This window comes from Anolis carolinensis, chromosome 5 (assembly GCF_035594765.1).
Source record: "Anolis carolinensis isolate JA03-04 chromosome 5, rAnoCar3.1.pri, whole genome shotgun sequence".
Lineage (NCBI taxonomy): Eukaryota > Metazoa > Chordata > Lepidosauria > Squamata > Dactyloidae > Anolis > Anolis carolinensis.
Genome location: NC_085845.1, coordinates 198,537,019 through 198,549,999, shown reverse-complemented (window position 1 = coordinate 198,549,999; position 12,981 = coordinate 198,537,019). Strand labels below are relative to the sequence as shown.

The 12,981-nt window shown below is 41.6% G+C and overlaps 1 protein-coding gene across 1 annotated transcript in view; it reads left to right on the top strand.

The window, feature by feature from the left end:
- Positions 1-6,577, top strand: part of plxna4 (plexin A4) — a 612,214-nt gene extending 605,637 nt beyond the window's left edge. The window contains exon 32 of the mRNA XM_003220748.4: positions 997-6,577. Within this exon, the coding sequence (XP_003220796.1) occupies positions 997-1,092 (96 nt within the window). The 3' untranslated portion in view covers positions 1,093-6,577. The remainder of the gene's footprint in view (positions 1-996) is intronic.
- Positions 6,578-12,981: the final 6,404 nt, after the last annotated feature.

The following is a 12,981-nucleotide window of genomic DNA, read 5'->3' as shown; positions in this document are numbered from 1 at the left end:
CAATTCCCTTGAGTTGTTCACTGTGGCTTGTGGACCACACTTTCGACACATCTTCAGAAATATCTGTCCAGAGTGAGTCTTTGCAGATCTTCTGTTTGTTATTTATTTATTTACAACATTTATACCCCGCCCTTCTCACCCGAGGGGACTCAGGACGGCTTACAAAAATTGGCAAAATTTAATGCCCAAAAATGCAATCATAAAAGCAAAACAATACATATAGATCAATTAATAACATTGTTAAAACACATTATAAAAATCTGAAAAAACATAAAGGTAAAGGTTTCCCCTGATGTTAAGTCCATTCATGTCTGACTCTGGGCAGTGATGCTCATCTCCATTTCTAAGCCGAAGAGCCACGTTGTCCGTAGACACCTCCAAGGTCATGTGGCTGGCATGACTGCATGGAGTGCCGTTACCTTCCCGCCGGAGCGGTATCTATTCATCTACTCACATTTGCATGTTTTTGAACTGCTAGGTTGGCAGAAGCTGGAGCTAACAGCGGGCACTCACTCCGCTCCTGGGATTTGAACCTGCGATGTTTTGGTCTGCAAGTTCAGCAGCTCAGTGCTTTAACACACTAATTAATTCAATTCGTCCAAGATCCTCATGCTTCATCCTTAAATCAGGTCATGTCAACTTTATCATTTACTCATCAAAAGCTTGGGCACATAACCATGTTTTCATGGTAACCCAGCAGGGTAGGAGCCTGTCGGATATCTCCAGGGAGGGTGTTCCACAGCCGGGGAGCCACCACTGAGAAGGCCCTGTCCCTCGTTCCCACCAGCCGCGCCCGTGTGGCAGGTGGGACTGAGAGCAGGGCCTCTCCAGATGATCTTAGTGATCGTATTGGTTCATAGGAGGAGATAAATTTGGACAAGTAAATTGGGCCAGAACCGTTTCCAAGGTGAATTGATACCTGCCTTGCTTGGCATGACTAACCTGCATCACAATGTCTTCTCCCTCCCACCCACCCGCTCCCTTCTTCCTCTGCAGATCCTCGGGGCTCTCGATCAAGACGACCAAGCCGGCAAGCAGAAACTGGCCTACAAACTTGAACAAGTTATAACCCTCATGAGCATAGACAGCTGAGAACAGCCCTACCAGGGGACAAAACAAAACAAAAAACAAAACAAAACAAAACCAAGCCGTGCCTCAGTCAAGAACATCCTCTTTACCAAGTGCAAGTTTCTGATTGGCCGTCGAGCAGGGTCACCTGAACGGTTCGCGACCCCCCTGCGGCGCACCTGCCGAACCAATGGATGCCAAGCAACTCAAGGGACGTCTCCGTGGAGGAATCCCAAAATTGTGGGTACCATTCAGGTGGACCCCCGCACCCACAAGGTTCCCCCCTTTGCCTTCGCCCAGAGCATCCCTTTCATATCGTCCGTTCACCAGTCGAGGGAGCCGCTTGGGTTTGCCTCTGTCATGCTGCTTTAATGGCGCTCCTTGGGCACGGAGGCCCAGGGCGCACACAAACTCAGTGTTATGCGCAAGCTGCGCCAAGGCGGGACTTGCTCTCTTGCCTCCGGGAATCCCGACGGAGTGGGAATGGACTTGGCTCTTGTTTTTCCCACCCGCGCGTGCTGCTTCTCCCCCTGTCCTTGTCCCGACGGGACTCTCGTGGACTCACCGTGCTGCCAGCTGCTCTCCTGGCACTGTGCGGAGAACAAAGAAAGCTGCCCTTTCCCCATCCTCAGTCGTCATTCATCTCTAGCTTTGTTGGGTTTATTTGGGTTTTTTAAATGTTCATTTTTATCTTTGGTCTCTGTGCCTCTCAAATGCGTAATTGAAAGAAAGCCGGCTTTACACGCACATATCTTCCTTTTCAAAAAAGGGACTCTAGAAGACCTTAGAGGGTCCAGGGGAACATATGCTCCCATCATCAAACTTCCCTACAAAAAATAAAAAAGCCTATTTTTGCCCCATAATACATCCCAAATTTTGTAGTAGGTATGGAGGGCATATCACTTAGCCGTTTGAGGCCTAGGAGAGGGCTTTTTAACTACAGGAAATCGCTTCTAGTATTTAGAAATGGCCATTCCAGAGCCTAAAATAGACCAGAGAGGGGAAGCATATGACAATAATACCCCCATAGGACATTTGAATGCTTTTGCTGCAACAATTTTGCTAAATTTGCCATTTTTAACATTATGGGAGATAGTGGGCATAAAAACAGCTATGGAAAACCACAAACAACCCATGGGTCACACTTTGCCAACACTTGAACCAGAGACTTTGCTATTTCTGATTATATTTTCTTTAGTTACTTTCAGAACAGGCAAGGGCATGTATTCCTTCTTAAGGCAGCGATCTAGCTGTGATTTGGGAAGTGAGGCAACCTCTAACTCAATTGGTCTGTTGGCTCTTCTGCCTCTTCCACCACCTTTCTAACAGCACAACACAGAGCACAAAATCTGCAATAGAGATCATGAAGGTCCCAGGGTTGGGGTGTGGTGCATTAGAACCCCTACCAAACAACGTTTCGGATGTCTCAGTCTTTCTCCACTGCCGTGGTCTCTGGATTTCAGTGGGAGCTGGAGGTCCCATGGCATAAGGAGGCATCAGAGTGTCCTTCTGCTCCATGAAGTCATAGGACATGGTGAAGCATAGAAGAAGGAAGGAAGGAAGGAAGGAAGGAAGGAAGGAAGGAAGGAAGGAAGGAAGGAAGGAAGGAAGGAAGGAAGGAAGGAAGGAAGGAAGAACAAAAAGTGAAGAAGGATGTGGCAATTTTGGTGGCAATTGTAGCATCGTGGGTTGCAATGACAGCTGATTTTGTGGTGGCTTGGAGACTAGGGCTTGCAGGCCATGTATAGGCCTTTCTTGAGCTAATTGGAGCACAGAGAGCCAAAATAAAGAATATGGGGCCCAACTGTGTGAGAAATGAAGCAAACCTTCCCAGTCTTTTAGAAGAACTTTAAAGATAATAATAAAAAGGGGAGTTCTGTTTACTGCTTGGAGTAATGGGAATATAAAGTAGCATATGAAGAATCAAGCCAAAGTAAAGCATATTGTTATTTTGACAGTGAATGGATGATGCTTTTCCAGTGAAGTCAAAAAGACTTCAGAGTATCTTGGCTGTGTCACATTCCAGTTTGGAAAGAAGGAAACTGAATGGCAAGCCATGTAGAGTCATAGAATAGTAGAGTTGGAAGAGACCTCGTGGGCCATCCAGTCCAACCCATGTCTCTACATGTCCCTTGTAACCCTTGAGTAAATCATACCCAAAATGCATGCCTTTAAAGCTCCATGGACACAACCCACAAACTACAGATGAAATAGTCAAAAGTTGATATCCTTCACTGATATGTCTGTCATCTGCACTGCATTATACACTCAGCATAGACTTATCTAATGCAGTGTAATACAATCCATATTGCTCATATAGTGCAGTTTTGAACTGCATTATATGTCAGTGTAGATGGGGTCTGTCTGCATGAATTGTGGAGTAGATAGAGTGAGGAACTGAGGTCTGTCGGACAAGAAAATGGCCCTTGGGGCTGGTTCTGCCACATTACTTACAGTTTTAGAAGTGGTGTAAGGCTAGGAAGAGCCATGCAAACCAACACACCAAATCCAGATGCCCACATAGGAGAGAAAAAAATTGCCTTGAAGACTGAAAACATTTTTTAAAACATGGAAGAAACCAAAGGTTTTAATGAATGAAGTGCCGTAGGTGACTGAGACGGAAGACGATTTCATGTCTCTCAGAGTTGCATCCAGATGGATTGAAAAATCCCAGCATCCATTTCTATTTTTTCTTCTTCTTCTGATTTTACACTAGGTTAAAATAAACTGACCTGGGGAGCTGGTACAAAATGTCTCCGATCATACCAGAAGCTGATAGAAAATAAATAAAACATTTCCAAAATAGAATCAGAAGGAACAGGAATTAAATCTGGGGCTTCCTTGTTATTTCAATCAGTCTGGACACATGCTTTCTGAAGATGCATCTACACTGTTGAAATAATGTTGTTTGACATGACTTAAACGGCCATGGCTCAATGGCATGGAATCATGGGAGTTATAGTTTGTAAGGCACTTGGAAGAGAAGGCCAACTACAGCTCCCGTGTTTCCATAGCATTAAGCCAAGGCAATTAAAGTGGTGTCAAACTGCATTCATTCAACAGTGTAGAACCTCAAATTCAGAAGAGCAACATGGAAAGCAAAGCTGGTGGGAGGATATTCCCGATAATGAAGGATTGTTTGCACATGGGGAGCAGGGAAAGGGGTAGAGCGGGCAGGAACAATGGTATCAGAAAGAAAAACATGATTTTTTTGCACAACTATGGAGGGGGACGGGAGGAAACGGAGACTCGGCATGCTTCTGGTTAAAGAGGTTTCAAACACTTCGGTGGTTTGGGCTTTTCTCTTTATTTTTCTTTTTACTGGTACAGACTTGATCAACTGTTGGCTGTGATCCTGTTGGCCAATGTAACTATGTTGGAGGAGATGGCAGTGCAATGCTGGGAATGAGGATGGCAAGCAATGTCAGGAGATGAAGGTGTCCTGACAGTTCCTGGTTTACTCAGGAGCAAGCTGGGCCTCTTCTTTCAGTGGCGGAGACACTTTCTTGGCCACTTCCTTGGCTGCCACTCTGCTCCTCCGCTCCATAAAGTGCCTTATGCCGGCATAGCAGAACGTTACGCCGGCGTAGTGCACCTGGAGGATTCCAGCTTTAATTTCAAACTCAAAAACCTCAAAGGGGGGAATGAAACATATCAAGACATATCAAAACCAGAAATGGGAGGCAGTGGGAAAACGAAAGCATACACCTTTCTCAACCTTATCTTTTCCCTCTTTCTCTTGGGAAGTTTTTAACAAATCTCCATTTGCATCCTGTTGACTTTGGTATCCCAAAAATATCTGTTTCTTTGGTTTGTGTTTTTTTCCCCCATATCTGATTCTTTTAATTTGGGAAATGTGCCACCATTGTGATGTGCAAGCGTGAGCTCTTCTCTCCAATCTCATGAAGGTCTTCCGTGTACAGACTAGGCTTCTAATCCCCTTTTCATTTTCTATTTTTATGCTCATAATGCAAAAAGAAACAACAAGCTATCTTATTCTGGTTACAGGGCTAAGTATATATTATCAGTGCTCAACCTAAAGATGAGTACATAATTTGTGTGCAAAATTCAGGTTTCAACTACAAACTTTCTCTAATTTCCAGTTGGCTAAATTTGATGAGCATTGCTTTGATCCATGGACATTCTATTTCAGCTGAATTCCAGTTTTCGAAAAACATTGTCCTGTGCCACCCTGAAAACACATAAATGTATTTTGGCATAGGTTTTAAGGGGCTAAAGACAACTGTCAGTTCTCATTTTTAAAAAATAGAGAACAATAGGAGAATTGGAGAGATGCTAGCCATGCTTTGTGTTTGGTATTAGAAAAACAATGTAGTAGGAAGGCACCATTCTCTGGGAAGCTGCTATTTGGTTTTAAGGCTGACTGAAGAGCGTTGTGCCCCATCAGCTTTTGAAACTTTGCAAAGATTCTGGGCTGCCGGTCTGGCCTCCAAATGCCACCTTATTTTTGCCCCTAGAGATAAGACCACCCAAAGAAACCAACATTGTTTCTGGAGCTGTGGCTATCCTGCTTTGTGCGCACAAGTCGTGATGTACCTAACTTATACTTCAACGGTATTGGCTTAAAAGCTTCTGAATCTAATGTTTGCAATTGCATCCAGTTCTGTGTCATGTGCCAGGGAAGACAACAGTGTTTTCAACAGGGACTCCAGCCATTGTTGCATGGAAAGGAAGAGAAGAGGAAAGGGGGCATAAATTGCCCCATAGCCATGTACCCTTTGCATTGTCATCTATGGCATCCCCATGCCCTAGAGAGAAGCAATGAGGCACAGATCTCATTGTCTCCGTGTACCATAAAAATACTCACCCATTGTTTGAAAAACTGCTTGTTTTCAGGCCAGCAAAACCAAACATCACTCCGTGTTCACTACCCCACTTAGGGAAAATTCCCTTTTATAGAAAGTCACTTTTCCAAGCTATGGCCCAATGATATTAACTGATCACACTTGTTGCATTGTGATATGATCAGCAAACCTTGGAACAACTTAAATATTTAATACGCAAAAAGACACCTCAATTAAATTGACCATCTATTGTACCTGATGCATCATGTATTCCCCTCTGGTTTGGTAAAGTGATCACTTCAAACAGGTCAAGTCAGGTATCTCTTTAAAGGACAGTATTTCAATCAGCTACAGAATAAACATACATACACACACACACACACACAAATAACAGATCCTAGATTGCAAAAATCAAACCTTTGCTTTATTGATGTTTGTTGCTTCTTCTTCTTATCTTCCCTCCTTGCTTTGTTTTCATTTTTCCTCTCCAATTACCCTAGTTTCAAAAGCAGAAAGGGATAATGATGCTGAAAACTGCTTAAAATGGAACCCTGTTGTTACTTGGTAAAGCTTCTGTACCTTTGTTATACTTAATTGTATACCTGTGTATGTAAATATAAGGCATTCCTATTTTGCAGTCCAGAACAAAAAAATTAAAACTATTTGTAATATAGAATAAAGTTTATTAAAAAAGAAGAAACTTGGTCATTTTGTGACAGTTTGATTCAGGGACAGAGTGATTGGAAAGGTGGGGTTGGTCTGAAACATTTCTCCTTGCCAACCGAAGAGATGCATGTTTCATCGCCAAATGGAAAAAACTCTTTATCGATACAGCTCTGTGCATTAGCATTAGCTCCGCCTCAAATCAAGAGGAACTGTGCCAAATTTCCCACTGTATCGGGGAGCATAGCAATTTGGGGGATTATGCCGATTGGGAAGATTATATCTATTGATTCTGCATGGCAGAATGGGGTTGGATTAGATGACTCTTGTGGCTCCTTCCGACTCTTTGGTTCTGTGCATTGTGAGCTCCTACATTATACTTGTATAATACACACTTATATTTGTGGAATTTGTTTCCAAAAGGTACCAAATCCAAAAAAGAAATGAGTTATAGGTGGTACATTATTGGCTAGCAATAGAATATTATGCACAGATCAAAACTATCAAAATGTATCAAATCACTTTGGTACAGGGCCTGGAAAATTGCATTCCATAGCAAAGGAAGGCATATCTTGATCTTCACCATGAGTTTTTCAATTCCTGTTGAATTTGTTCAGATGGATTTGATACCTTTTGGAAACAAGCTCCACATTTCTTTGTGTCATGGTTGCATTATTCTACCCTCCTTCACACCAACATTGCACACTCACCTCTGTGCCTCTTTATTGTCCCCTTGCGCAATGGGAAACATGCCAAGGGCTTTTTGCACCACCCCAATGTATCAAGAGGTATGCTGTAGATACAGTAGAGTCTCACTTATCCAACATAAACGGGCCGGCAGAACATTGGATAAGTGAATATGTTGGATAATAAGGAGGTATTATGGAAAAGACTATTAAACATCAAATTAGGTTATGGTTTTACAAATGAAGCACCAAAACATCATGTTATACAACAAATTTGACAGAAAAAGTAGTTCAATATGCAGTAATGCTATGTAGTAATTACTGTATTTACAACATTAGCACCAAAATATCATGATGTTTTGAAAACATTGACTACAAAAATGCGTTGGATAATCCAGAACGTTGGATAAGTGAGACTCTACTGTACTAATAAATAGTTATGCACAATCCAGGAGTATGCAAATGCCTGTGCATTAGCTACACTTGCGGGATTCTGCTTATGCAACTCTGAACTGAATATGGCAATAGTGAAAAAGGCACCACTGTAAGAAACTTACATCTGAGATCCTACATATGAGTATTAGCCCACATATGCAGTCTGCACCTCCCCACTGTTCAGCATCTGCCAAGCCCTGGTAAGAGTTGCATAGACTTGTGCCATCACAGCTCACTTGTTTTGATTGTTATACAGGTCAGCATTCTGTTTTGACACACAAAGTCAGGGGTCAGCAGAGATGTAGCCAGCTATTTTCCTGTAGCTGCACAATCTGTAAGGTGTCTGTATGTTTCATAATTCATTTTCCATTTTTGACAACAAGGTGGTAACCCTGCTGATTGGGCTAGTCCAGTCAGGGATAGGCAGACTATTGCTTAGGTCACCTTTTCTAGCCCCATTTCCCTATGGAGTGAGCAGAGTGGATCCTGAATAGGGCTGCTCAGTCATGGATACGGCTGCTGCACTGCTCAACTGCCTCAGTCCTTGAGTTAGAATAACTGAGCCCATATCCACCGCCCATGTGCTGGTCTGCAACAAAGGGTTTCCAGATTTCACAGTTTATTTATTTATTTACAGTATTTATATTTTGCCCTTCTCACCCCGAAAAGGGACTCAGGGTGGATCACAATCTACACATACATGGCAAACATTCAGTGCCATATGAACATAGAGACAGAGACACAGAGGCAATTTAACATTCTCCAGCTTCCAGCATCTTGAGGGTATTCTTGATTCCGGCCACAGGGGGAGCAGCTGCTTCATCATCCACTATGACACCGAGTCCTTGATGGATACTTCCTCATTCCAAACAGCTGCTGGATGATTTTTATGGTGTAGTAAATTAGTTAAATTAGCCTCCTCGCATAAGCGGTACCTAAATTTCCTACTTGATAGATGCAACTATCTTTCAGGTTGCTTAGGTCAACAACGAGCAGGGCTTTTCTTTAATGGTCTGGTGCTCACTCTGACGGGCTGGCTTCGAACTCATGACCTCTTGGTCATAGTGATTTATTGCAGCTGGCTACTAACCAGCTGTGCTACAGCCCGGCCCTGTGGTACCCTTATCGGCAGTCTCCAATCACTATGGGACTTTTGTTGGTTTTGGTTTTCTCAGAAAACGCCTGTATATGAATTTGTTTCATGTGTAGAGATCGGTGCACAGTGATCAACACATAGTCTTCACAGAGGGAGGTTTTGATCCAATGGTATGGTTAACATGACTGGTTGCCTCTCATCTGTTGCAGCCTTCAACCATCTTCATCGCCATTGTAACATGTACCCTGCTATCATCTACCTACTCCACTGTTAAGGTCTTTGTATTGTTCTTCATCCGGTTCCTCTATTATGACCCCGCCAACATGGGAGACCCTTCTGGGAATACATGATTCTGACAGCTTCACTCATAGACTCACTTGGGCCGGTCTGTGGCGCAGCTGGCTAATAATCAGCTGCAATAAATCACTACTGACCAAGAGGTCATGAGTTCGGGTTAAGCCCCCGACCATTAAATAGCCCAGCTTGCTGTTTACCTAAGCAGCCTGAAAGACAGTTGCATCTGTCAACTAGGAAATTTAGGTATGCTTTATGCGGGAGGCTAATTTAACTAATTTTATTTACTTATTTATTTATTTATTTATTTATTTATTAGACTTGTATACCACTACTCCCAGTTTGGTTCGGAGCGGTTTATAGAAATAGATTAAAACAATACACTTAGCTTTAAAATAACAATAAAAACAACAATAAAAACAACAATAAAAACAGACATAGCCCTGAGTTTTTCACCCATTGAAAGCTTGTCAGAAGAGCAAGGTTTTGCAGGCTTTCTGAAAGGCAAGTAGGTCTCGGATAGTTCGAGTTTCAACTGGCAAGGCATCCCATAAATGAGGGGCTACATTTATAAAACTGCCAGCAGCACGGGAAAGGGAATGAGGAAGTACAGCACTCGGTGTCACTCGTGGATGATGAAGCAACAGCTCCCCCTGTAGCCGGAATCAAGCATATCCTCATGAAGCTGGAAATGTTAAATTGCCTCTGTGTGTGTCTATACTGTATGTTGTTTGTCTGATGGCATTGAATGTTTGCCATATATATGTTCATTGTCATCCGCCCTGAGTCCCCAGTCTCCTACTGTAAATAAATAAAGAAAGAAATAGAACATACAAGTCTCCTCACCACAACAAGGGACAATCGGAAGGAGAGGTGTTCAATGTAAATGGCAGCACAACGGTACAATGGTAGGACCTGTACAATAACATTGTGAGGATATAATAGCAAACAAATCAGAAGAGGTGCTTAAGAGGGCATTAAACATGCTAGATAAGTCATCTTCCTCATCAGAGCACTGAATGTGGTCTGGGGACTGCTCTGCTGGAGATATTATTGGGAATTCCTGAGAGAGGAATAATGGATCATCCACAGAAGAAAACACCATGAGACATCTGCTTACAGATTTTTGGTGCTAAAAGGGTGTCATCAACAGATTAGTTCTGTGGGGCAAGGGTTTTTCACCTTTTCAATGAACCCACAGCACATGAATACCTGGAGAGGAACAACGTCATGTGATAAGACTGAAGCATCTGTAGGAATAAGGCATCAATATAGCACCGTAACAGCTTGGTATGATAATGACCTAACAGAATGCCAGTCCAATTTTTTCAGGATTGCTCCATGTTTCACCTATTCCAATGGTTTCTTCGAGTCATACTTGTGTCTTCATTGTCTCCCAGGCATAGCCTGTTATTAACTAAAATGCATGGCAAGGGGGTAAATGTAAGATTTTCAATCAGAAAAAATGGTAAAAGGTATATGGCATAGAAATAGCTGCAAAGTTATGCTCACCTTTAGAAGGGCCCATGTTCAACTAAGTTGCAACTTCGTTTAGCTCACATCCTTTTCTTCCCTTTTATGTCTGGCATCCCCTTTGAAAGTTTCACAAAGTGTTTGCTCAGTAATTAAAGGATTTTGCATCTCCAAAAGGCCATGAGGCTGAATGCAAGAAGCAATATTCTCTCGCCTGTCTCTTTTTCTCTTTTGTTGTGCCTCCCCCTATCCATTTGGCTTTCTTTCCTCTATTCAGCTGGGTCTTTCTTTAAAAAATAAATATGGGGGGATTCAAGGGCCTTTAATCTCATTTTTCCAGATGTTGTGCCTCGTCAAATTTAATTTACTGTGCCATCATTTTGTTGAGCCGTTCAATTTTCTTTCTTTCTTTCTTTTTTCTTTCCTGCCTGTCCCTGAGATTTTTAATGGGAGATTTGTAAGGTGGAGAACAATCACAAAACCTACCACGCTGGTTATTGTTAAGTCATTTTCCAGAAAAAAACAACAGGCAAAGCAGATAAATAAGACCATATTCATAACCAGATTGTTTTAATTTACAATAAGGGGTGTCATACTCCTCGTATTAAAACCAGTGAGGTATAGAGTTTTGAGTGTAGGCTAGGACTTCGCTTCTGGATGAGAAGAAAATGTTGGTTATGCCCTACATGGTTTTGCTATCGACATATCGGATCCCCCCAAAAGATGGACTCATCCTAAATTTTGTTGTCAAATATGAATTTTATTTTATTTTTAATTTTATTGTTTCACCCTTACTTTGGCTTACCACTGTGCATGATCTCGGATTGCTTTGGACCAGGCGTCCTCAAACTTTTAAAGCAGCGGGCTGAATTATCATTTGAAACAAAAATATGAACAAACTTCTATGCACACTGCACATGTCTTATTTGTAGTGCAAAAAACAACAACAATGAAAGGACAATACAATATTTGAATATAAGAACAATTTTAACCAACATAAATCTATCAGTATTTCAATGGAAAATGTGAACCTGCTTCTGGCCAATGAGATAGTCAAGTTAATTAGGGTTGTTGTTGTTGTTGTTGTTGTTGTGTGCCTTCAAGTCATGTCAGACTTTGGGCGAGGATTTCAATGGAAAGTGTGGACCTGCTTCTGGCCAATGAGATAGTCAATTAGAGTTGTTGTTGTTGTTGTTGTTGTTGTTGTTGTTGTTGTTGTTGTTGTTGCGTGCCTTCAAGTCATGTCAGACTTTGGGCGAGCCTGAGTCTAAAATTATTCATTTATTTATTTACTACATTTATATCCCACCCTTCCCACCCCAAAGGTGACTCAGAGCAGCTGAGTACATACAATATATTATATTATTAGCATAGCATAATATTAGCATTATATATTACTATATATGTACTGTAATATTATATGTAATATATAACATATAATTTAATATTATTATATGGTATTATTATTAGTATTATATTGTATAACATTATACTATTTTTATCAATATTATATGTATATATAATATATTATTAAAACTGATATTAAAATATTATATTATAAAACTGAGGGTGGGGGCCAGGTAAATGACCTTGGAGGGCCGCATCCGGCCCCCGGGCCTTAGTTTGGGGACCCCTGCTTTGGACTATTGATACGGTGTTTGATTATTTAACAGTAATTTGCTGGGTTCTGACATTCTCATCCTCTGTATTCTTCACCAAGTGTGGATTGGGGGTGGGATCACTGGGAGGTGAGATGCCACTGCAAAATCCTGGGTTCTCGTTGGTCTTTAGTCATTGCAGAAGGTGGAAGAGAATACCAACTTCAGCAACAACTGAAACAACAGTAACACAAAAGACATACATAGTTATCAGTTGGATGCTGCACTCATTGCTGCAAATGAAAAACCATTGTCCTCGAACTATGAGGGATCGCCTAAGAGATGCAAGGAATTGTTGTTATTAATAGATTTATATCCTGCTTTCCTCTCTTAAACAAGACTCAAAATGGGATCTAAATAAATTAATTATGTAATAATTTTGAATTCCAGGAGCTACATTCTACACCAGTTATTTTCCCCCTCAAAATTGATATCACATGGGCCCCATGCGAGCCGCACTGAGTCCCTTCGGGGAAATGGGGCAAGATATAAGAATAAAGTTGTTATTGTTGTTACTATTATTATGAGGGTTGAATGAAAAGTAAAGCCTCCACCTTTGTTACTTGGGTTTGTATGGGAATATTTTAATAAATCAAACGCAGAAATCATCCTTAGAATGTGCTCTTTAACTACCACTATTCACTTTTCCACATCATCACCAGACAATTGGATACATTTCTGCCAATGATGAATAACTTTTCTGAAGCTGTCACAGAAGAAGTTGACACTCTGTTTCCGCAACCAGCGTCTCACAGGACCCATCGTGCACAGATAGCCAAGCAAAGTAATAATGTGACCCACAT